The 26,293-nt window shown below is 32.7% G+C and overlaps 2 protein-coding genes across 2 annotated transcripts; both read left to right on the top strand.

Moving 5' to 3' along the window:
- LOC112023827 (transcription factor BIM2) lies at positions 1–5,733 on the top strand. Its single transcript, XM_065780882.1, has 6 exons — positions 1–5; positions 146–215; positions 1,087–1,182; positions 3,105–3,538; positions 4,344–4,473; positions 5,327–5,733. Exons 1-6 carry the CDS (start codon positions 1–3, stop codon positions 5,435–5,437), a joined length of 846 nt encoding a protein of 281 aa, XP_065636954.1. The 3' UTR covers positions 5,438–5,733.
- Positions 5,734–10,363: 4,630 nt separating this feature from the next.
- LOC112023856 (rhamnogalacturonan I rhamnosyltransferase 1) lies at positions 10,364–18,802 on the top strand. The gene is given in 10 exon segments (XM_065780881.1): positions 10,364–10,476; positions 16,709–16,775; positions 16,897–16,985; positions 17,109–17,205; positions 17,208–17,273; positions 17,385–17,674; positions 17,766–17,815; positions 17,818–17,969; positions 18,055–18,212; positions 18,712–18,802. Coding segments are annotated over 10 exon segments (1,173 nt in total).
- Positions 18,803–26,293: the final 7,491 nt, after the last annotated feature.

Genomic DNA, 26,293 nt, shown 5'->3' with positions numbered 1-26,293 from the left:
ATGACGTGATAGGGTTGTTGATACATGAATATTGATTTTCAATGCAATTTTCCTCCTGTGATTTTTTTTTCCATGGAATATTTCCTTCTAATTTATGGCCCTGACAGTATTTCTTTGCTCTTTTTTTTTTTTTTTTTTGAGGCAGGTTTCAGATTTTGAGGAATCTCATACCGCAAAATGATCAAAAAAGAGATAAGGCTTCATTCTTGTTGGAGGTATTCCAATTGGTCATGTTTTGATTTTATAATTTTATTTTGGAAATTAGTTCCTGTGGCTCAAAATTGACCTTGGAAGCACACATACTTTAAATTATCAGCCATTTCGGTATTAGGTAAGTATCAGGTGCTTCTTTAATTTGGTTTTTCTCTCCCTTTCTCTCATTCGCCCCTTCAATAAAAATAATTATTTGTTAATTAGTTTATACTTTTTATTATTTAGACATATTTTAGATCTTTATTTTTTGCTATTTATCTTTAAACTAAAAAAATAACATAATATATATATATATATATTTAAGATTTATTTATATATTTAATCAATTAAAGTATCTATAAATGAAAGCTTTTGGCTTTTTGTTGACTTCTTCTAATGTTGTCACATAAACTTTTGAAAGCCCACTTTTTTCAATGTCGCCACTGTAATATATACATATATATATATATATATATGTATATGTATATATGTATTTATTACAATGGTTAAACTAATTAATTTGGTTTTTAGAATTACAAATAAACAGTGCTAAACTACATTACTATGTTAGTTTAAACTAATTAGGTTTCACAATTTTTTTTGGATAAAATAACTGACACTAAGCGAATTCCCATTAAATTAAATTTGATATTCTCTAAACAAATTTGAATTAAATTAGCTATATTCTTTTACATAAATTCTCTAATTTGACTTTTGTTTTATTAGTACTTATTGATTAAATATTTATTATATATAAAAATTTAACAGTGAATGCGCGGGTTAGCAACTAGTTGTTTTTGTATCACCATGTCCATATCGTATCATATGCATGGTATGCCCTATTTCTGTATCTGTACTTCCTAGAAATTGAAAATTTCTCATATTTATATGCAGGTCATAGAGTACGTACAATTTTTACAAGAGAAGTTAAATACGTATGAAGGAGATTACCGGGGGTGGAATCCGGAGCCAAAAAAATTGATACCATGGGTAAAATACTGATGCTGGATATGTTTGTCTCTGTTTTTGCACAATGGCATGTAGTTTTAATTTATAGTGTTGGACTCCTTGTTGCTTTTTGCATGGCACTCAACGCTTGCATTCATTTATAGCTTTGTGTGTTTGGGCTCCTATGAATGCGTACAGTACCTGCATTGAACAATGCAGAACATGGATGGTGTATCAGATACATGTTGAAGATGTTGCTTGTTTGACTTGTGCCAATCAGATATTTCAACAAATGAGAGAGGACATGGTCCTTCTTTGCTAGAAGTCACAACAGAAACTTAAGTTGTATGTTCTTTTTTTATATGAAAATGAGCAGAGAGGCCACTAGACAGATGTTTTGTTTCATACTAGGGTATGAATAAGAAATTTGGAAAATTTTGAAAATTAGCTCTGTCCTTGCACTGAAGCATTTGGAATGCAGATGGATCCTAGCTCTAGACACAAACCTGCAGCTGATGAGTGCTTGTGTAGCAGAGCCTGTGTAAGTGAGGATTGTTTGTTGTGACTGAAAGATGGGCTTCAGGTTTTGTATCTAAGAGATTTTTTTTTGATTTCTTATGTGATAAATTTCAACCAGAACCAAGTTTCTGCAGTTGCATGCTAACTTCAACTTATATCTAAGTTTTCTGAAATGCATATATTTGTTTTCTAATTCATTTTTCTTGTTAAAATGGTTATTGGCTATATGCTATTGTTGTATAAAGTGTGTAAAGCTGAAGTTTAGATTTAGTCACCTACGCAAATTAACCTACATAGCTTTGTTGATAACTTCGTTTCTGAACTGTTATACCAACATATATTTTCTTTATTTTAAAAGACACGCAGTTCTTGGTTCGTGTGGTCCAAAGGTTCAGTGCAGGTGTCCACATGTTACAGTCTTTTCTAAGTTTTTGTAATACAAATTGGCTTTCTTTCTGGAAAATTGAGGATGTGGTCCTGGTAATTATGTAGGAAACCAAATTGAAGTTCAAGATCTTGGTGTTGTGGGGATTCATGCATTTTCTTTACATGTAAATTTGCATGTGCATATCTAGGAAGCATGGGTGCAGATTTGGTGCGGGTGTGGGTGCGGTGCGGCGACTTGGCAATTTTTGAAAAAGTAGGGTGTGAGTGTAGCGGGATACGTTTAGTGATAAATTATTAAATATATTTTTATTTATATTTTCTATTTATTGCTAAGCATATTTTTTCATATAATGGTAAACATATACCAATTTAAGAGCAATAGTAGGGTTAGAGAGAGAGAGAGAGAGAGAGAGAGAGAGAGAGAGAGAGAGAGAGAGAGAGATGAGTTTAGGGTTTTTCTTTAAACTAGGATGTCAAAATGGTGTGTTTTGACAGAATTTTTTTCTTTATTATTATTATTTTTTAAATTTTAAACATTTATTTCAGTACATATCGGACAGATTTAGGGCCTGTTTCGGCCCGTTTCAGACCAAATCGAAAAAAAAAAAAGAAAAAAAGAAAGTCATGGATGCGCATGCAGCTGTGTCCACAGCTGCATGGCGCGTCCATGCTTATCGGACTCAGGTGTGCTGACCCAATCGGCACACCTGCGCTTTCCAAGTGCATGTGCACGTTCTTGTTGCTGGTGTGTAACACATGTTCATTTTGAATGTAGAGGCGTATGTCTTTTATGGATTGTGCACAATGATTGTTTCTTGAGAGCTAATGTGCATGCTTTACTTTTTGAGGAAAAAGGGTGTTCCTTTGATTGATGATTTCTGTGAATGGAGAATTGGTAGATTGTGCCCAAGATGAAAAACAATAAAAGTGTTGATTTCTCCGCAATTGAAGTCATAAAATTCAAAGTGTCAAAAATTATATGAATTTTGAAGCTTTTTGATTCCCATAGTCTGTTCAAAAGAAACATGTTAATGGTTTCTTACATTTGCTTTTAACAGAGAAATCATCGTGGGCCTGCAGAGAGTTTTATGGATCATTCCCAAGTTATAAGGAATGGTTTTGGCCTTGAGAATAATGTTGACCCCCCAGCTATTCTCTCAAATGCACAGAACTCAACGGAATCTGAATTGGCCACGGAGGTGGTTTACAAAGTACTGGATCATCTCACTGGGTCAACTACTCCACCTGTTCCTTTGAATGTTCAAACAAAGCCAAACATGTTTGATATTGTTTGTAGGGGTGGTATGCCTACAGAGACTTTGCAGGAATCCATTTCTGATGCTGAAAACCTGCCTTCCCAGCCTCAACCCCAGTGGTGGCATGCTAGACCATATGCAACCGAGTGTGCTGTTCCAACTAATTTGCTGAATGTACGGGAGGAGCTGGCTGTTGATAGTGGATCAGATAGCATCTCAAGTGCCTACTCTCAAGGGTGAGCATCTGCATTTTTGTCCCCCACCTTTAAAAAAAAAATATATATATATATATATAATGACGTTGTTGCACTGATTGCCAAATATAGCTGTTTTCCGCATTCATTGGCTTGGTATAGATTTACATATATCAGCCAGTTTTACTTGATGCTTGTGTGTTGGGTTGTAATCTGCAATACATGTGTTGTGTAAAAGTATGTCCTTATTCAATTCTTGTGCATCTAAGTCCCACATGTCTAGTAAGTTTGCTTGCTTATATGTGGCAAGTATGTTTCAAAGGTTCAAAACCCATCTAGTGGGAAATTTGGATAGAAACCTGCGGTAATCTGAGTAGCAGCTTTTACAAGAAGGGTTTCCATTAGAGAATTTTATGTTAATAAATTATTGGTGATAACCTGGTCAATGAGATTTATTGAATTTCAGGTTTCATTTGCTCCTGAAAGATCCTTCAGAGGTTTGTCTAACATAATTACAGTAGGGCTTAGATGTTAGGGCTTACACCTAGAGGACAGGCTGCGTTATTCTTGAAAATTCTAGTAATCTCTGTAATTTCTGGAACTTTGTATTTGTAATGACACCCTGTGGTACTCGCGTTTGACGCAAGTGCATGTACTAACAGGATAGCCCATTGTTATTTTCAGCAAGGTATTGTTTTTAATTTCCTATACTTCTGAAACTTTGTCACCCCCTTTATTTCTGGGACTTTCTATTGTCATGTCAATCTTTGGCTAGGATGCATAATTATGTATGCGTGGAAATGGTAATTGTGTCTGCTGTTGCTGAGTGGGATATGGTGTTGAACAGGATACTGAATTCTCTGACCGGAGCGCTGCAATCTTCTGGGGTCGATTTGTCACAGGCCAGCATTTCAGTACAAGTTAATGTTGGGAAACGTTCAAATAGTGGACCGATTAGTGTAGCATCCAATTCAAAGGTTTGTTTTATTCTTCAACTCTATTATTGCTACCACCACTGCTTTGAAAAATCCATATGGGGATATTTGTTGTATTGATGCTCATTTTCTCCAAAATGACATTGGTAGGTGACATACTTTTTTTAAAAATTTATTATTTATTTATTTATTTAATTTTCTTTTCAATTGGTAAGTTTACACACACACACACACACACCTAGTGAATTTTGAATCCACAAACATACCCTTCACCCATTCTAATCTGGGAGGAGGTGCTATTTGAGTTAGGGCTCATTGGCGACATATCATTTTTTTTGTGTACCATTGAGCCTGGATGATGATTTCTTATTTCTTTTCTTTTTCCTAGTATCATATGATGAGTTTTGTTTGTGAACAAATATATAATAATAATAATAATAATAATAATAATAATAATAATAGGTGAAGTTGAGAGAAACTCAAATTAGAATTTTAAATTAGAGTTTCAATTTTGCGTTGTGTGTCATAAATTATTTATTTTTAAAAAGTTTTATTTTTTAATTTTAGAATAAAATGTAGGACCACATATTAAATATTTATCCAAGTAAGTTATTAAGTACAAAAACCAAGTAGTTTAGAATAAATGATTAATAATAAAAAAAAAAATGCTTCACAATAATTTAAAAAAAAATTGACAATTTACATTTTATATCTAATAATATTATTACAATTTTTTTTAAAGAATTAACAAAATATAAAGATGACTATCAATAATATTTAAATTATATATATATGAATTATATTATGCATCTTATCGTATATCTTTAAGTGTATCCATGCATATACATGAGTTACAAGCTACTATTAATGAAAACAATAACTTCTATTCCTTCAGGATCATGAGAAACAGTCTATGGATGATCAAGTGATGGTGCATACTGGAGTTGGTAGCTGTAGTAATGAGTCTGAGCTAGCTCATAAGAGGCTCAGAACAGAAGAAAGCTAGTCTATTATTTTTAATCTCTCTCTTTCTGATTTATTTTTTTTCCTCTTTTTATTTTTTAAGGGGGTTTTTATTTTTTGAGTGGGCCCTGAGAAGTGGGGGTTGGTGCTGGTCATTTTTGCCATGTCATGGTCGGCAGACAAATAGGTCCAGGTCAGTTGTACATGTTAATGCTCTTTGGTTTGACAGGTTGCATGAACCATCTTAGAAAAGTATGTCATATATTCTTTTCTTTGTACTTCAAATTCAGATCGATGATTCCATGCAACATATAATGAGAAGCTGCTTTTAACTTTCAATGCAATTCATTATAACATATGAACTTGCTTTTCATTTTTCTTGTGTTCTTTTGCTCTTTACTATGTGATGTCAACATGAAATATCTCTTTCATCATCAATTGCTGAAGTATCTCATGCATTTGGTTTGCTTTATTTTTTATTTTTGGATTTTATTTTATTTTATTTTATTATTTTTTTTTTTTGGTGAATAGGAATTATATTAAACAAAACTAAGCTGAGAACAAAGAAGCTGGGCAGAGTCTGCTCAAAAACAGACCATTACAGTCAAACTCTAAAAAACTGGAGATGTCCACAGGCGGACTCTCAAAAACAGTAAAATCAACATCAAGAAATCCTCCCATCCTAGCAAGAGCGTCAGCACACCGGTTGGCTTCCCGGAAGCAATGCTTAAACTGGATACGGGGAACTTGCTTGACCATGTGCCTACAATCATCCATGAGCGAAGAGGCAAGGATGTTAGAATAATCCGGGTTAGAAATAGCATCCACGATAGACTTGGCGTCTAATTCTACTTCCACAGCTGCAAAACCACGGCTAACACATAAGCTTAAGCCATCTCTAAGCGCCCAAAGTTCAGCTAGGAAGCTTGAAGTAATTCCTATCTTGCGAGCAAAACCCACTACCCATCTGCCTTCTTCATTCCGAATCAGACCTCCACCCCTTGCCAAGCCTGGGTTACCAAGTGAAGAACCATCAGTATTAAGTTTCATCCACCCCGCATTTGGTTTACTCCAACGGACATGAGTTACAACTCTACGCATAGGCACCTTGGTAGGAGCAGCGTAAAAGGCATATTCGAAAGCTCTCTGGATGATTTCTTTAGCCAAGTGAGGGTTCGGACCCTGATTTCTAAACACCATTTGATTCCTTCTTTTCCAGAGCAGCCAAATGGCCATTAGGAACAAACCACACCAAGGAATATGCAGCTGGTCCGAAGTAAGCTTGTTGGTGCCATTCACCTTAAGCCACTCATTTATGCCTCTTTCAAAGAATAAGGAATCAATATTCTGAGCTCCCAAATGCAACCAAATTGGCTTTACCACGATACAGTCCCTTAAGGCATGTAAAATGGACTCATTAGAGGAGTGACATAAAGGGCAAGAGTTATCATCAGTAATACCTCTTGAGCATAGACAGTCCCTCACTCCTATGCTATTATGCAGACACAACCAGATAAAAGTTTGAATCTTAGGCAAGACTTGAACCTTCCAAATCCAGCTGCCCCCAAAGTGGTTAACATGCTCCACCTTTGTAGCTATCTTATATGCCGACCCAATATTGAACATCCCGTGATCACAATCAGTCCATGTCAGCTTATCCCCTCCTCTCGAGGCCATCGCAACAGGGACAGCTTGAAGTTCCAGCTTCGTTACCATAGGAAGCTCAAAAGGAATCTTGTTCCAATCCCAACCACCATCAGAAACCACATCTCTCACCTTTAGACCCAAGGCTGCACGGGTCATTGGGCCTTGAATCACTTGCCGAAGTGGCCCAAACTTGGTCCAGCTATCATTCCAAAAACTTAATTCACTATCCCTACCAACAGTCCATCTAACACCCTTATGGAAGACCTCAGCTCCCTTCTTCATTGCTGACCATACCCTTGAGCAAGGTAGTTTGTCACTGTTCCTTGAATTCAATCTTCTAGTATTGCCATACTTTCCCTTGAGCACCCGAGCCCATGGGGAGCTTTCTTCTATCTTATATCGCCAATTAAGTTTCGCTAACAAAGCCAAATTCCTTCCCTTTGCAGACTGAAAACCAAGGCCACCCTCTTCCTTAGCTCTGGTGACTTTTTCCCAACCAACCCAATGGGTCTTTCTAGCTGATTCCGAAGAACCCCAGAGAAAATTTCTGTTCACCCTATCAATACCATCAGTGATCTTGTTAGGGAGATATGTGCACTGCATAACATAGTTTGGAATGGTTGAGGACACATGCTTCACTAAAACCGCCCTTCCCGCCAAAGAAAGCAAGTTTGCCTTCCAACCAGAAAGTTTTTGCTTTACCCGATCCAGGACAAAATTAAAATCTTGGGACGAAGGACCAGGATGTTTAATAGGAATGCCAAGGTATCTTCCAATATTAGGAGTAGATTGGAAACCCAAGGTGTTGCAAAGGGAAACTCTCAAATCCCCATCCACATTTGGAGAAAAATACACTCTGGATTTTGCCTCACTGACTGTTTGCCCGGACCTGCCACAGAAATCATCCAACACCTCTCGGACAGTTGAGCAATTAGCAAGGTCCGCTTTAGCAAATAAAACCAGATCGTCCGCAAAGAATAGGTGAGAAAAGGCCAATCCCCCCCTAGTTGATTTCACAGGAGTCCATTTCTTGGAGCTACACCTCTCTTCTATGAGTTGGCCAAGAAAATCCATACATAAAATGAATAGATATGGGGATAACGGGTCCCCCTGCCTAATGCCTCTTGAAGGCAAAATTTGCTCCAAACTTGTGCCATTAACTAGAATAGAAGTCGAGACAGAAGAAACACAGCTCATAATGAGCTTGACCATACTTTGCGGAAGATTTATTCGGATGAGCATTTCCCTAATAAAGCTCCATTCAAGCTTGTCGTAGGCTTTCTCCAAATCAATCTTAATTGCCATATAACCAGTCTTGCCCTTTTTCCTACTAATAGTATGCACAAGCTCTTGCACTATAATGGCATTATCAGTACCCCTTCTACCAGGAACAAAGGCAGTCTGTAAAGGTGAAATAACCTGTCCTAAAAGAGGCCTTAATCTTGCAACAATAATTTTTGACACCACCTTGTACACCGTGTTGCATAGACTAATAGGGCGATAATGCTTCAAGGATTCTGCTCCAGGCATTTTTGGAATAAGAGCAATAAGAGTTTTATTTAGGAATTCTGGGACCTCCTTCGAAAGGAAAACCTTCTTTACTTCTTCCACTACCGATCTGCCCACTACGAGCCAAAACCGTTGAAAGAAGCCTGCATGTAGCCCATCAGGTCCCGGAGCCTTGAATGCTTTAAGGGACCAGAGTCCTACTTTGATTTCCTCATCAGTAACATTTAAATCAAGACTGTCTCGGTCCTCATTAGTAAGGCGAGCCTGCCAAGTACTAGCAGCAGGGACATGAAGGGGAGTAGAGACATGGGAAGATTTGTATAGAGCTGAAAACCCATTGCGGATCAACTCCTTTACCTCAGATTCCGCATACACCCATTCTCCAGAGTTTGACATTATAGCACTGATGGTGTTTTTCTTTCGACGGACCAGCGTTGAAATGTGATAGAAAGAGGTGTTACGATCCCCGAACATCATCCAATTCACCCTGGATTTAAGAGCCCAAAACTCTTCTTCTTGACTGAGTACACAGGCCAAATCTGCTTGAAGTAGTCTTTCCAACATTACTAAATTATGAGAAGTACTCTTCTTCTTTGTATACATTCTTTTATTTAAAGTCTCACAATTTTTATTTTTTATTTTTTATTTTTAAAGGTGTAACTGTACTTTTGTGATTTTGTACTATTTAAGCGCGCACAAAAAAAAAAAAAAAAAAAAAGAAGAAGCCTGAGTTTAGGTGGATTTCTTGGCATAAGCGTATGTGAATCTCACAAGTAAGAAATAATCATGTGGATATTTGGTATCCTTCGGGTTTAGTTATGTTTGTAGTTAAAGTCTGATTTTGATTCATGGAATGGAATTGTCTTTATTAAATATTCAGTGTGGGTATTTATATAATAATACAAAATAAAAGCTTTTAAACTTTTGTTTTTAATGTTGTCAAATAAACTTTTAATTTTAAAAGTCTTTATTTTTCTATGTCATCATTTCAATATATATTTTTAATTTAAAAAAAAATTATAAATAGTACTCAATAATGTTCATTTAAATTAAATTTTAACTACCCTGTTTTTTGGATAAAGTAATCTAATATAAAATACATTTTTATTAAATTATATTTTATTTTCTCTAAACACATTCTAATTAATTAGGTAAGTTGTTTTATATAAAGTCTTTAATTTCCCTTTATATTTATGAATATTTTATTAATTAATTTTGTATCATATATAATAAATTTTTTTCCTGAATTTTTCAGTGCATTTTTTGAGTTAGTGACTAGTCAATCAAAATAATGAAAAATAAATTGTCATAGGATGCTATCTGATGAGAAAATTATCCCAAGAAGATGTTGTACAATACAAGATGGTATGATCGCAGTTTGAATGTATAGAATTAGAGCATCTGCACTCAAAATTGTAAATGCCAAATCTAAGGAAATTTTGGCATTTCAAGCCTAAAAGAGTCGGCAGCTGGGATTGTATAACTGAAGAATTGTAAAAAATTTTAGAATTGTGTTATAGTGCCATTTTATATAATTGTGCTATAGTGCCATTCTACATGTAGAATGGCACTGTAGCACTATTGTATAAATTTTTTAATCACTTTTATTCTTTCTCTCTTCTGTCTTCTCTTTCTCTTTGTCTCTAGAGCTGAGATGTCTTCTTTCTTTCTTAACTCTCTCTGTTTTCTCATCTACGCTCTCTCACTCTCTGACTCGCTATTGGTCGAAGCAAGGTCCGTTGAAGGCGTGGCGGTGATGGCGTTTGCTGATCGATGATGGCGTGGGTTTCAAATCGGTGATGGAGTATTTTCGATGGCCTGGGTTTCAAATCAGCGGTGTGGGTTTGCTGATCGGTGGCTTGGGTTTGCCAATTGGTGGCTTGGGATTGCTGATCGGTGGCTTGTGGAGACCGGCGAGTTGACGTGGTGGGTTTGAAGTGATTTCCTCGAGCGTGGGTTTGAAGTAATTTTTCTTCTTGGTGTGTTTCTGGTAATTTTTGTGTGTTTCTTAGCAATTTCCTCAATCGGTGGTGGTAGTTTTTGGCAATTTTTTGTATTTCTTTTCCTCTTGATGGTTGTTTCTTGTGGTTGTTGTTGGTGGTGAGTTTGGTTGTGGTGGTGATTGCTGGCTGGTGGCGTGGTGGTGGCAAGGTGGGTTCTGGGTTTTTCTTTTTTGGAACAGAGTTTCTGGGTTTTTTTGAGAGGAGTGCATTTTATTGGATAATATATTTTAATGTGTAAATATATTATTTTAATGAGTAGAATAAGAAAATAAAGGTTGGTATGCTAAATGTATGTTAAAATGGTATTGTATAAGTGATAAAGTGACTTTTTAAAATGGTAAAATAGGATGAGATTGGAATTCCGGTTGTAGATGCTCTTAAAGTTGACAGTTGACACAAGTGTTGACATTTACTAGCACGAAATAAATGAGAGATGCAACCAGACAAGGCTGGTATTCACTATTCAACTTCAAAAATTGGCTCATGTGTGTATTGAATGCTTCTGGTTTGTCTTCATGTGTTTTTTTCCAAGAGCTTTTGACTTCGTCCCTTGATTTTTTTCTTTTTCTTTTTCTTTTTTTGATATAAGGAAATGGTGTACAAGCTTTTAGTCAAACTATTTCACATTTCTGTTCATGAGACATCTTACAATTCTATGGATCGATAATGTGATGGATAGAACTTGGGACGACAAGTCCTTCAAGTTCTTTGAGCTCACTGCCCACCACTTGGGTGTCCTTGAATGGTTGTCTGTTGAAATTTAAGTGAATAAAAGACATTTTTCATGGATGGACGGTTGGATAAATGTTAGGAAACTTGGAGAAAACAAAAGTTAAAATCAAATATGTTATTGCTCACATTTTTCAGTGTCAGTCACATCACTTGTAGTGCGAGAACTAAATGACTAAAGTATGTTTGAATAAGCTCATTTTGCTTAAAAAACAAGTTATGTTTAAGAAAAAGTGAGGTTTAAAAAGAAGCTAAACCGGGCCAACACATGATTGATTTGTTTATGAATTTTTCTTTGGTTTCTTCCTAGATGTATGACTGACTTATATAATGTGATTGAGAACAAAAAATATTTAGGTCTTTTTTTGTTGACGTGACTTCCACCTTACATGTGCTTATAATTTATCCCAAATTGCTGATTCGTTTGAAGAAATTGATTAAGAAACATTCATAGAGTAGGCAATCCCAACAGGCTTGATTGTATGCTTATAGGTAGCTTTATCTCTTAAGCAATGATTCTTTTCCATGTTGCCAAAAGGCACTTCGAACTTGAATGTATTATAGGACTGACATGGATTTCACCAAAAGATAGACAAACATGTGCCCCCTATTTTATTGGGTCCGCAAGATGCCCATGAACAACTTTTTTGAGATTTTTCTGACAAATTTTTTTTTGTCTTTTTTACAATTTTATCTTATTTTTTCAGCTTTATAATTATCTCTTAGTGTCTTTTTTTACTTTTTTCTGACTTTTTTTTTTTTTTTTTTTTGCTACTTAACATTCTCCAGTCGGTGCTTGTTAACATGTCCTCTTTATAAGTATCGCTTCGTATTTTTTTTGACTTCTCTTACTCTCTCTATTTTTTTCTTCTCTTCTACTTACTCTCACTCATGCAGTTCTTCAGGACAGCACTAGTCCTCACTTTCTCTGGACTTCTCTGCTTACTCACTGGCCGAATGGCCTCTCCTTTTTCTCTATCTTTTCCTTCTTTTTTTCCATTAACACTCTTAACATCAAATCACAATAAATGAAAGCCAACTTGTCTTGACTTTGCTTCAACCAATTTCTATTTCTTCAGCTCCTTAGACCGAATGGCCAGGCCGGCCAAGCGTTTTGGAGGCTTAAAGGCAAAATTTTCAAATGGGGTATTTATATTATCACTTAAATATTTTTTAACTAATAATTTATATAATAATTTTTTTTTAAAATCCATTTTTTTTTTTACTTTTTAATATGATTTTTTTTGTTGTTGAGAAAATGCTAAAATTATAACAAATTTTACTACAAACTGATTTTATAATGAATGTGATCAATGACACGAGGTTTCCAAAAATACTAGAAATATTATAAAATTTACAATATGAGAATTACAAAGATATATCACAAATCATAAATCACAAATATTCATTCAAAAATGCATTCAATAGTTTATTGAAAACCACATATCTTATTCATTGTCACATCAAATTATAAAAGTTATAGAGACCACTAAGCACCCTTGGTGCAGTGATCACTCCACAATTATAAGTTCTTGTGGAGTGTAGGGGCAATAGTCGAGATTTAAGCCTTTAGAAGAGAGTTTAACACATATATACACTTAGATTAGGATAGAGTATAATTTTTATTTTGTATAAAAATAATTAAATAAATAAAATTTATGTAGTAAAATTTATAATATTTTAAATATTTTCCTATTTCAATTACTTGTGATTAGTAACATGTCTATTTGTAAGACTTATTTTTTTAAATTTGTCACATCTTTTTTCCTAGTATTATTTAATTATTTGAGCATATTTAATAGTGAAAAAAGATATAAACAAAAATGTTTTAATATTTTTTAAAAAATATTTATATGTAAAAAACTTAAAAAAAAATAAAAAAAATTTACCCTCAAATTTAGGGCCTTCTCTAGTAAGGGGCCATAGGCAAAGGCCTAATTGGCCTAAGCCTAGGGCCCGCCCTGCAAACGGCCTTGCGGCTTCTTTCTTTTCTATTTTTCTTCAGCGTGTCCAACACGCTTTAGATCACTTCTCATTAAGAGAAGTTAGACTTCTCACAAAGTCACGGAAGACAAGAGTGACATGCCCATTAAATGAGCTCTTGACAAGGCATGTGGGCTGGACCCACACGGTGCTTTGCACCCAACGCATTGCACTCCATGCAAAACTTTCTTGAGTATGTCAATGTATCAAAGTTTTCCAAATTAATTAAAAACACTCAAAACAAGCTTTGTAAAGCTCTTCACCAAGCCTCGATACTTTTTATCGTCTCCACGTTCACAAGAGAGTGATTCTCTGAAACTGTTCCGCTTATATGCATATAGACATGGGAAGATATTGAAACTGAATTTATATTAGAGTCCATCCGGTGGTTTTTTCCTTCAAAATGAAATGATTATCTACATAAATCTTGTTCCTGGTTGTTGTTGATTTACGTTGTTACATTTGTTGATAACTTGCATTACATTGAGCAATAACTTGATGGTTTTTTAGAATTTTTTTGTTTGTTTGTTTTAAATTAAACTGTGATAGTTTCAAATAAAATAATGTTTATCTCAGTTTCAACACAAAGTTTTTTTGGGTCACATGATAACCCATGATTCTTTTTTATTTTATTTTTATTTTTATTTTTATTTTTAAAATCATTTTGAAAATACAACAATCGAGTCATATGTGATAGTAATTTTATCACATTTGTTAACAGCTCATGTTACAATAGACAGTAACACTATGGTTGACATAATACTCTGAAAACATTAGTGGTAACATAGAAGGACCGAGATACTAACCACCTCATTCTGACTATAGAAGTGGTTAGTATCTTGGTCTTTCTATTCATTTGGTCATTGATTGTCATGTTTCATTGGTCACTGTAACTACTACCAACCACCTCATTCTGACTATAGAAGTGAATGTCAATACAGGAGGGGCTTCCTGGCAAATGGTGTGCTAATTAGTCAATCCCAAATAAGAATCAAGTAGGTTTGTTACAATAAGCACACAACAAAAAGTCAAAATTTACCACCTAATAGTGGTTGATTAGTAAATAAAAATATTGTGATCATCAAACAATAATTCTCCAATGTTAGATTTAGCCAAATCGTTTCCCCAAATTACATTAAACCCAATTTAATAGTACAAACATAGAAGTGTTTGGTTATAAAAATAAAATACACATTGACATTGTTAGCCCAAACCAGTTTCAACTTTTTAATTTAAAAAAGAGTTAGAAATATTGGATTGGCTCCTAAGTCCCAAGCCCCTTTTTTAATCATTTCCATGGTAACCTATATTAATGATAGGGAATTGACATTGGATGCCAGTTATTTAATTTAGAGAGAGAGAGCCAGTTCCAAGGCCCGATCTGCTAAGTACAACAACAATTAAGGTGCTTGAAAAGACCAATCTTTGTAGGCTCTTAACCTATGCCCTGGTAGGAAATTAATGGAATATATTAGGGATCAGGCTAGATCCATATAGGTAACAATATTGGTTGATCATGATTTTATCCGTACGTTCCAATTTTATTGGATGTATCATGTATGAAGGAAGATCCAAAAGCCAGTTTTCATATGTCCTCTCGGCCATCATTGCTCCCCTTTTCACCAATGACTTTTTGTCCCAAGGCCAAGGATAAATTTAATGAATATTGTATTGGGGCAGATGAAAATAAATTGATATGTAGAAGGAAAAGACAGAAGTTTGGTACTATAATATATAGCACTGAAAATGTTTTGAGTTCGGTTTTTTCTTGGAGATAGGTATCTAACTTGACATGGATAGACAGGGAGACTGAGGCCATGACTTTGTGATTTTATTAGCCATGTAGATAGAGCAAAATGACTTATTTATTTATTTTTAAATATTTACTTATTTATTGAAAATTAGCAAAACTACTTCAATGCTACTTAAAAAAAGTTGTACATTAAAAAAAAAAAAAAGTTAAAAGAAAAAAAAAGAGTTAATCTAAACTCACTTGTATGTTTGAATTAGTTTTTTTCTTGATAGTTTATTAACATATTTGTTTGTGTATAACTTTTTAAAGTTTCGTTTTCCAAAATGCAATTGTACTTTTGTCTAGGTTCAGAATATAAGTAAATAGACTTCCAAGTAAAACTTGATCCAAACTCACATAGGGTTCACATAATTGAACTATAAAGTGTTTGTTTGTCAGCAACTTTTCTTTTAGTTTTTCAGCTTGTTTATTTATGTATGGATTCTTTAAACTTTAACCTTTTAATGTACAATTACGCTTTCACTAATTTTTAGCAACACGACAAATGGGCGGAGTACTCATCCAAATGCACATAAGTATGGATTAATATAATTTGGCAGAGTTGGGGTGAATTAGTTGTTTTTAAATATTGCCTCTCTTCCCTGGCCTCTCCACGCAATGCTTTGAATATTGCCATAAAACTTCGGCTAAAGCAAACCCATGTTTTATTAAATTTTTGAAGGGAAAACCAATAACTTACAATGAACTCTGAATGCATGGTATTCCTATCTATTTACGATGAGATCTATCATCTATGTTTGTTTCAGTTTCAAGACCAAAACAACATGATGCTTGACTAAATCTATCACTATAATGCTAAATCAAAGGTATTCAAAACATTAATCTAAGAACATGCATGTTTGTTTTCCCCCCATCTTAATTTGTAATCAGCACCCTGGAGAGACATTCCCCTTTTTTTGCAATCGAACTTTCAGACAAGTAGCATCGACATCTCCATTGCCTTGGCGTACCAGATTAACGTTGCTTTGTGCTTGTGTTGGTCAGATATTGACATTGGGGACGGTTTGGAGGCCAAGATTGCCAATGGTTTGGGTTAGTCATTCTGAAGTGCCTCTGCGCATTGAATTACCTTCTGATCTAGCCAAAGTTGCTTCCCCACCAAAGAGTGAGTTTTGGGCTTCTCACTATAATCTCAGTTGCTATCTTTCTCCCTCTCTTTCAATGGTTATTGTGCTTTCTTTACTTTTGGGACAGAAGTTCTAATGTGTTGCTGAATTAAACACTCAGTTTTGGTTATGTGTTATGATTGTTATTTGGAATGGTCCTGAGTTCAATCATGTTCTCTTGAAATTTGACCTTGCACCTACTATGTTAGTCTGTTCTGTTTATTTTAAATTTTCCACAGTTTTTTAAGCTATATATCCATTTGTGTATTTTACTTGTTCACGGGAGGCAAATTCTTTAAAAGAAAACTATTGAATTTTTTAATATTCTCAGTTGATTTAGTTCTTCCAAAAAAAAAAAAAAAACCAGCTTTTATGCTATTATGTTGGTAATTTTATTTTTTCATTCTCTGTTAATTTCACTATTATGGGCTTTTTTTTTTTTTTTTTTTTTTTTTCTTTGGATGAAATTTTCAGATTTCTTAGTGTCAATTATCAGTTCTGTAATTGATAAGCTTTGTTTGCAGGGGTTATAAGAACAATGGTTTTCTTATGGTTTCCTGCAATGGTGGACTGAACCAAATGCGAGCAGCAGTGAGTTATTTGCCACTTTGATTGCAATCAGTATCAATGTGAATTGTTCTCTGAGTTTTATCTTATAGGCAATTACTGTGTCCAGCGTTGTTTGTATCTCATTTCTGGATCTTCTCTGCAGATATGCGACATGGTTACAATTGCCAGATACTTAAATGCGACACTTATTGTTCCACAGCTGGATAAAACCTCTTTTTGGGCTGATTCAAGGTAGGTTGACACTCTTGCACTCTTTATTTGAGATAGTGATAAATTTTGTCTTTATAAATGCATATTTTTCAATTAGGATTTAGTACTCTTCTCAATGCTAAGCATGTTTCCTTAATTTGGCAGTGACTTCCATGACATATTTGATGTTGATCATTTCATTACATCATTAAAAGATGAGGTTCAGATATTGAAGGAATTACCACCAGGGCTCAAGGAAGAGTTAAAAATGGAAAGTTAAAGTCATTGCAACCAGTTAGTTGGTCTAGCATGTCCTACTACTATAAGGAGGTTAGTTCATGAATATGTATTATGTAATGCTTGCATCAGCTACCCTTTTGCTTTACAGTTTGTATTTCATTTTCCCTAATGCAACTAATTTCCTGAAGTCTTTGCCAACAGATTCTTCCCCTGCTGAAAAAGAAAAAAGTTGTACATTTAAGTAGAACTGATGCTCGAATGGCTAATAATGGACTACCTCTTGAGATTCAGAAGTTGCGCTGCCAAGTAAACTTCAAAGCTTTGAGGTTTACTTCCCAGATAGAGGAATTGGGTAGAAAAGTTGTCAGGATTTTGAGGGAGAAGGGACCTTTCCTGGTCCTTCATCTCAGATATGAAATGGACATGCTCGCTTTCTCTGGCTGCACACATGGTTGCAATAGTATGGAGGTGGAAGAACTCACCAAACTGAGGTTACTCTAATTATTTTTAATTACAAATCCACCAAAATTTTAGGTTCTACTATCAATTAATTATTAACTTTGGCAAATCAAACTTCATTAGATATGACTACCCATGGTGGAAGGACAAAGTTATAAACTCTAAGATGAAAAGGCTCTCGGGTTGTGCCCGTTGACACCTGAGGAAACCACATTAGTACTTAAAGCTCTGGGAATTGATCGTAATGTTCAAATTTATATTGCTGCTGGAAAAATATATGGTGGGAAAAGGAGGATGCAAAGTTTGGTGGAAGCTTTTCCCAATTTGGTCAGTATGAGGCAGTGGAAGCAACCTTCCAATATCTTTACTTAAGAGATTCCATAACAATTTGTTTTTTACTATTATGGTACAGGTTACAAAAGATACTTTGCTGGAGCCCTCAGAATTGAGTTTTATCAAGAACCACTCATCCCAAATGGCTGCGTTGGATTATCTTATTTCCCTGGAGAGTGATATATTTGTTCCTACATATGATGGAAACATGGCTAAAGTTGTTGAAGGCCATCGCAGGTAATATTCTGCTTCCAATGACGTGGTTATTATTCTCATGTTATAGACAGCTCCACTCTCCAGTATAATATTTTCAGTGACCTATTGTTCATTCAGAACTGAGTATTCTAGCTTTGGATTAGATATTGATAAATATTTTTTGCAAACAAATAAACTTTCATGTGTATATGAGTTGCATTTTTCCATGTTCTCTTATAGATGAATTGAAGAGTCCTAATTGAACTTTACTAACAATGATAGCTTTGCTGAGCATTCACTACCACTCTGTTTGGTATAAAGCATTAATTAATAATTAGAATGTCCACTACTCAATTCAAGAGAGTGGGGAGCATGATAATGTCGAATTCCACCCAGATCTTTTTTTTTTTCTTTTTTTCTTTTTTCTGAATTGTCAAATTATTCATATGGACCAATTTAGTCTTTTCTATCAGAAAAGTATAAAAAATATGATCTAAGGTGATACTTGTTTTTTTTCTGTTCTGAATTATTCTCACTTCAGGTTTTTAGGACACAAAGATACCATTCTATTGGACAGAAAGCTTCTGGTTAGTTTGATAGATCGATACAACAATCAATCATTGAGNATCTGACCAACACAAGCACAAAGCAACGTAAACGACATAACCCGAATCAACCATAGCTTTATTATTCGCCGCCTGAAAACCACACGACTCTTGGATTTCTCCCCCATTACTTCACTTGAAAACAAGAACCCCATCTCACAATCCTCCCTATGATCACACTTGCCATCATTCCCCTTCACTTTACACATTGTAACACTATTTCCCTCCAATTCAAATCTCTTTAAACTCTCCAATGCTATATACCAACTTTGAATTCAGATTGTATCAACTTTTATTATTGACGCTTAAATCTTTGGTCCAAACTTAAAATGTCTTACATAAAAGACAGTGCAAAACCCTGAAAGCAATGATTATTCTAAGCAGATGGTAAATATTATCGTCCTCACATAAATAATGAAACTGCCGTGAAAGTATAAACCTTCCTCGATTCTTAAAAAAAGAAAAAAAAAACTTTTCAGCATTTAAAAAAAAAAAAAAAACCAACCAGACCCAACTCTTATATAACCTTAGAAGCACCTAACTTTGTCACCATCTTTTATATATATACACTGTTCCCACCACACTAACCTTAAACCTTAAACACTAAACACCAAAACCAAACCCAGAAAAGTAAAAAACAAATGAGTTAGTTTCAACTAAAACTTCACTCTGAGAAAGAGAGAAGATTTATTTGGCAGTGGGGCCTCTCAGACCAGATCTTCAGTGAGACTCAGTGGAGAACTGGTTTGAAGGTTGTTGAAGAAAGATAGGGAAGAAGAAGGTTTTTAAACTAATAGAAACTGAAACCAAAAAGCCTGAAATACAGGCGTTAAAAGTGTTTGGTTGCAATCTAGGACTCTATACAAGAACAGACGTAAAGGTTTTAATCGTACCATATGACAATGATATGATATATGGCAAACTGGCAAAGTATCTTTTATTTTATTTTTTATTTTTATTTTATTTTATTATTTGTTAAGTTTTTTTTTTTAGAAGTATTTGTTAAGTTAGGGTAGCCCAAATACTCATTGATTTGGAAAATTTGATGGGACGGGGTTATTATTTGGATAGCATGATATTAGGGTATGGTGGGTTTGGGGTTTTAGACCATTCGATTGAGGCCAAATTTTAATCTACCAAAAAGTTAAAGAAATGCAATATATTTTTAGTGTTTTTCTTTAATTTTCTTAGAGCTTTTCTCATTTTAAGTGTAGGCTGTTGAAAACCCACGTGGTCCAAAGTCAAGACCAATAGTCCATGTACTTGTAGAATAAGCAAATTAACGTTGGATTAAAAATGTTGTTTGCTTACCACCACACACCCTTAGTGCAGTGGTCACTTCATAAGTATAAATGCTTGTGGGGTGTGGTGGGGGGGGGGGTAAGGGTCGAAATTCAAGTCTGCAGAACGGAACTTCATACATATATATACTTAGATTAGGTTAAAGTAAAAATTCTATTTTATATATATATAAAATATATATATATATTTTTCGCTTAAGTTAGCTAAAATGATTAATAACTGTTAATTCACTCTAGCGACATATTCATTTGTTCTTCTCCAAAAAAAAAAAAAAGAAAAAAAGAAAAAACTTAGTTATGTTATTCATCTTCTTTTATAAAACATGACATATAGTTTGAGAAAATAATTATAATTTTATATAGATATGACACTTTTTTATGACAACAAGAAATTGATCCAATTGGGTTGGGTTGGAGAGTTTTTTCAACTTAACTCAATCTTTTCTGGTTGAAAAATAATTAACTCAACCTAACTCAAATGGGTTAGGCTAAGGGTTTTTTTTTTTTTTTTGCTAAATAGGTTGAGTTAGTAATTCCGCCCTCTATTTTTATTTTTATTTTTAATTAGAAAGAGTGAGGCCTTACTTTTTCTGTTCAGGGGGGCTGAAAAAGAAAGAAAGGAGGCGTAGTTGGTGTGTCACTGGGTCGTCTGTTTTAAAATAGTACTCCTACTATTTAACAATATATTTTTTTTAATTTGAATATCAATGAGGAATAATACTCCTACTATTTAACAATATATTTTTTTAATTTGAATATCAATGAGGAATAATATTATAATTTATAGTATATAAAACCTTATAAAATAATATTGAGCGTAATTACCACACTTACACAATATTAAAATAAAATATAGAACCCATTATATAATATATATATATATATATAAACACACACTAGTGAGCAGGGATGGAGCCAGAACTTTGAGCTAAGGAGGGCGGCTTTACTGTTAGCTGTGTGTAGCGGTTTCAACCTCTCACTTTACTACTTCTTAACTGCTGAGATTTTTTATTTTTTTGTGTATGGGTAAGAATAAAATTATTTTTGTTTAAAATTTTTTAAAGGGCATGGTTGTTTATTTTGGCTAAAATTAGTTAATTGAGCTTAATTTTTTTAGTTTTATTATTGGTATTTTTTGTTATTAAGTTTTTTTTTTTTTTTTTTTAACTTTTTTATACAAGATAGAATTTCTTCTCTATTATAATCTAAGTGTATATAAGTGTGAAACTCCTTCCTGAAGACTTGAATCCAAATCTTTATCCCCCACACCTCACAAGCACTTATTCTTGTGGAGTGACCAGCGCACCAAGGGTGTGCAGTGGTGAGCTATTTTTTTGGGGTTTGTATATTTTGTTTTAGATTTTAGGTCTATAATTTTTGTTATGGTCATTAAAATGAGGAAAATGTTAGATCTACAAGCTTTTTTTATAAATTACTGATATAATAAGTGGTTACTAATAAGTAAAAAAATTATGTGAGTGGTGAGCCCATTATGCGAACTAATAAGAATTTTTGTTACCAAAACCATTTGTAAAAATGTTGTAAAAATGTTTGTGAGATAACATTACGCTTAAAAGAACCAATGATATTGTTCAAGGGAAACAAAATGTAATTTTATCTAACAAAATTGTTAAATTTAGTACACACACATATATATAATAATAATAATATTTTTTTTTAAAAATGGGGGGGGGGGTGGGTGGAGGGAGGGCGCAATGTCCAATGCTAGTTCCATCCCTACTAGTGCGAGTCTCATGTGTTGCACGGCTTTAATTATGAATTTTCTTTATATATATATATTAGAGAAATAATAACTAAATGAGTTATTATTACATAATTTTAAAAATCGTTTCTAACTAAGTGAATGATTATTATTATATAAAATGCATAATTTTGTATATTTGTCCTTATATATAATATCTCTAATTAAAATTATAAATAAAATTTTTTTAATTATTTTTTAATAATTTGTTTTAGTGTTTATTTTATTCAATTGGTGAACACCCTAACTTATACAACTTGAGTAATGTCTCTTATTATATTGTGTTTTAGCGTTTAAGAACACATATATTAATATTACACGTGAAAAACAATCCAAATTTCCGAACTTCAAAATTTTTTTTTTTGAAAAAGAAGTTAAATAAAGATAGACTTACAAAGAAATTTGGACCAATGAATCTAATTTAGCTAAATATTATCTATGATCTAAAAGGATATTAAGAAATATGGGAAGAATTCTGCATGTTAAAAAATTAACACAAAGCATAAACAGATTTTTAAAATACAAAAATAGATAAACATTGATAACATCTTAACAATCAAGAAGTAAAAGTAATTTGGAATCATATTGCACTATACCACATGAAAGACATGTTTTGAACCAAATTTTTCATAGTGATAGTAAATTGAAAAATCAAAACACTTACAAACAAAATGCATAGAATAAACAAAACCTAAAACACACAAAATAGTTCAAAAGTTGAGAATTTAAAAAGTAAAAATAAAAAACTTATCTAAGAGAAACCAAGAACTTAAGTGGGTGTCCCTTATTTTGCTTTTTTTTTTTTTTTTTTTTTTAAGTAGATTTCCTTTGATATAATATCCATACATAAAGGGTCATTCTACTGTACCCCTCTCTTTTTTGGGGGTACGATACTCACCTAAACCTAAACCATCAAATTAATGTTATTTTGATTTTGACCATTCATTTAATTTAAGTGGATACTTGTTACCAGTAAAGCAAGTCAAGTTTATAAAGTATAAACTAAAAATAAATAAATAAGGTAGCCACTTAATGTGACAAAAGTACAATCACTGTGATGTTGGTACCGCCCAATGTGACAATAAAACTATTAAATGTGAGAAAAAAATAAGGGTAACACAGAATATGACAAAGGTATAGTCAAATGTAATGTTAGTACTGCCTAATGTGACAATAGAATTATTAATAGTGAGGAAAAAATAAGGAGCCACCAAATGTGACAAAAGTACAGTAACATGTGATCTTATTACCGCCTAATATGATGATGGAACTTTCAAATGTGAGAAAAAAATAAGGGTACCACCAAATGTGACAAAAGTATGGTTAGATATGATGTTGATTCTATCTAATGTGATAATGGAATCATCAAATGCAAGGAGAAAAAAAAAAAAAAAAAAAAAAAAGGAACCACCAAATGTAACAAAAGTACAATCAGGTGTGATGTTGTTATTGCCCAATGTGACGATCGTCAAATGTAATGTTTTGGTAACCTAGTATAGCATGTTGCCTACTTGTGGATACCGTACACTATAAAAAAAAAAAAAAATTGTAGAATTACCCATGCGTAAGTTGCAACTTGAAAAAAAGAAAAAAACAATAAACAAAAACATGGGGTGCAAGAAGGATTCTATGGAAAGACCATTAGTGAATATATATATATATACACACACGTATGTTTTAAAATAATAATAATAAATTTTTAGTTGGAGTGGGATTTAAATTTTTAAAATTTAGATGCATGTTGCATGTTTTGTTAAAATACTTATTGTTACTTTATCTAAAGAAATTGACAAGAACAAATAAGTTATTGTCTTTATTAATTGAAACTTAGATGCATATTGCGTGTTTTGTTAAAACACTTATTATTATTTTATCTATAAAAAAATTATAAGAATAAATAAGTTGCTGTTTAGGTCTAATTTTTTTTTATCCAAAACATTATTTGGCGCAACCACGTCTTCTAAGCTCAATACTTACTGTTACTTTATTTAAAATGCATGTTACATACTTTGTTAGAACACTTATTATTAATTTATATAAAAAAAATTAATAAGTATGAATAAGTTATTGTCTCTATCAACTGAAACTTAGATGCATGTTGCATGTTTTGTTAAAACACTTGTTAAAAATCTTATCTAAAGAAATTTATAAGAACAAATAAATTATTGTCTCTATCTAAAAAATTGTTTTTATCCAAAATATGGATGTAATTTAGGGTCTATTTGTAATTCACTTATTTTGTTGAAATTGAAAATTTTTTGTCAAAAAGTACTATAGTTAAAGGTAAAAGTTAGCTGAAATAATACAATGAGATCCATAAGTAGTACCAAAAAGTTCAGTGGGGCCTATAAATAATAACAAAAATAAGTTAAATAGTAAAATAAGCTAATTTTTTAATTTGGAACTAAACGCACACTTAGTAGTGCAACCTCGGCTATATATATATATATATATATAGTTGGGCTTAGAAGTGATTGTACCAAATTGCTGCACCAAATTACAGTAATTTTGAAAATAAAAATTAACGGGTTATTTGAAATCAGGCCACACCGACCNTAAAAAAAAAAAAAAAAAGGCTTTAAAATGTTTTACATACGCGATTAGTAGTAGATATGACAATAAAAATATTTATATGTAAAGAATTGCATGTCAAGTGGAAAAGTGATATCAGTATTGTTTTCATCTACACAATAGAAAATTTAATATAACTTTAGTATACAAACTTACGTTTAAAATGAGTCTATAAAAATATAAATATAATTTATGATAGAGGTAGGTGAATGAGCATGTCAATTTTTAATTTGGTGATTTGGTCCAGTGGGTTCAAACTAAATTAACTGTTATTTTAATGGAGACATCCAAGATTTAAATTCTCTCAATTCCAACTGTCGATGTATTATAAAAAAAAATTATTATCTATACCATTTTTAAAAAACTATTATCTATACCATTTTTAGGTGCAGACACAGACAAGTTATTAGATCCAAGTCCAAGTTTACTAGGTCTATACATCCCTTTTCCACCCTTTTCAAGATAATTAAAATATAAATTAATATTCATTTTTAATTATTTTATTATATATTATAATTCTTTATTTCTTAGAATTAATTTTTTGGTCATGTGACTCATTAAGATAATTAATTTAGTTTGGGTAAAATTTTATCAAAATTTCAAGCCATTCACTAATTATTATTGTTAATATATATATATATATAGTTTTGTTTTATTTATTTATGATTTTTAATTAAATTATGCATAACATAAATATAATATTGGTGTATATGACCCTATCAAGAAAAAAGAAAAAAAAAAAAACTAGTATATATGACATTAGGCACTATATATTAAATGGTTGACTATAATAATTACTAGCAATTAAATCTATATACTTTCATTGTTTTCGTTTTAAATGTAGGTTATAACCCTTGGACTATTTTCATTGAAAATTTATCATTAAAAAAAAAAAAAAAAAAAAAAAAAACCTATTGCCATTGTGAGAGGGGGAAAAGTACATCCAAATAAGTCAATTCAAAATGTTTAATAAATTTTGGGTGTGCATTCAACCCACTTTGATGTGAATTTGACGGGTCGTCCCCCCTTTCTGCGGGTTCCACGTTACGTGTATATATATATATATATTTTTTTTTTTTTTGGATATTGAATTGTTGTAGAACTTTTTTTTTTTCGTTTTGTTTTTGGAATGCCAAAAGTAGAACTACAGTTAAAAAAGAGGAAAGCTTTATTATTTTCAAGAAGGTAATATTTCCATTTGAGACAGATACAGAGATAAGCAAAAATTTCGTGATTTGATAAGCAATACTGTTTCCAGTTGACATCCACAACAACCATGAAAGATATCAGTAAAGAATAAGTACTGTTTCTAGTGCTAAAAGGGGCAATTATCTATGTCTGCTGGTGGATTTCGATTGTGATATATTAAATTTTTATCAACCTGTAGTACACTTTTTACCTCACAATCCGCATCTTCTGTTGCAACAATAATTGAGATAATTTAATACAGAGAGCAATATCAAATAGATTAATTAATGGACTTCAAAATAAATAAATAAATAAGTAGATTAATGAGCCAAGCTACAGATTTCTACATGTGGGTTCTAATTAGTTTATATGGTAAATGCTCTTATCCTTAAATAAGAGATTTGGGGTTCTAATTAGTACAACTAGTCGAGTTCCCACAACTTATTCTTAGTTTTCTCTAATATTTCAATAAGTTTTGCCAAAATTTTGTAACTTAACTGATTGACACCTCAATTTCTAATAGAAACATTCAAATTTAGATCTCCACCCCCAACTATCGATGTATACAAAAGATATTTCAATAAATTTCATTGTAAAAAATTGTAATCTTTAGTTATGTTATATATAGACAAAATAGAAATATAGTAAAAGTAGTATAGTGATTTGATCATACTATATATATATATGTGTGTGTGT

The sequence above is a fragment of the Quercus suber genome, unplaced genomic scaffold, assembly GCF_002906115.3.
Source record: "Quercus suber isolate HL8 unplaced genomic scaffold, Cork oak 2.0 scaffold_249, whole genome shotgun sequence".
Taxonomy (NCBI): domain Eukaryota; kingdom Viridiplantae; phylum Streptophyta; class Magnoliopsida; order Fagales; family Fagaceae; genus Quercus; species Quercus suber.
Note: the sequence above shows the minus strand (reverse complement) of the source record. Positions and strands in the feature narration are given on the sequence as shown.

Bases quoted from the DNA above. Each gene is read 5' to 3' on its own strand.
- LOC112023827 (XM_065780882.1), top strand. The intron at 1,183-3,104 runs GTAAAATACTGA...TGCTTTTAACAG, and splicing joins CAAAAAAATTGATACCATGG to AGAAATCATCGTGGGCCTGC. The intron at 3,539-4,343 runs GTGAGCATCTGC...GGTGTTGAACAG, and splicing joins TCAAGTGCCTACTCTCAAGG to GATACTGAATTCTCTGACCG.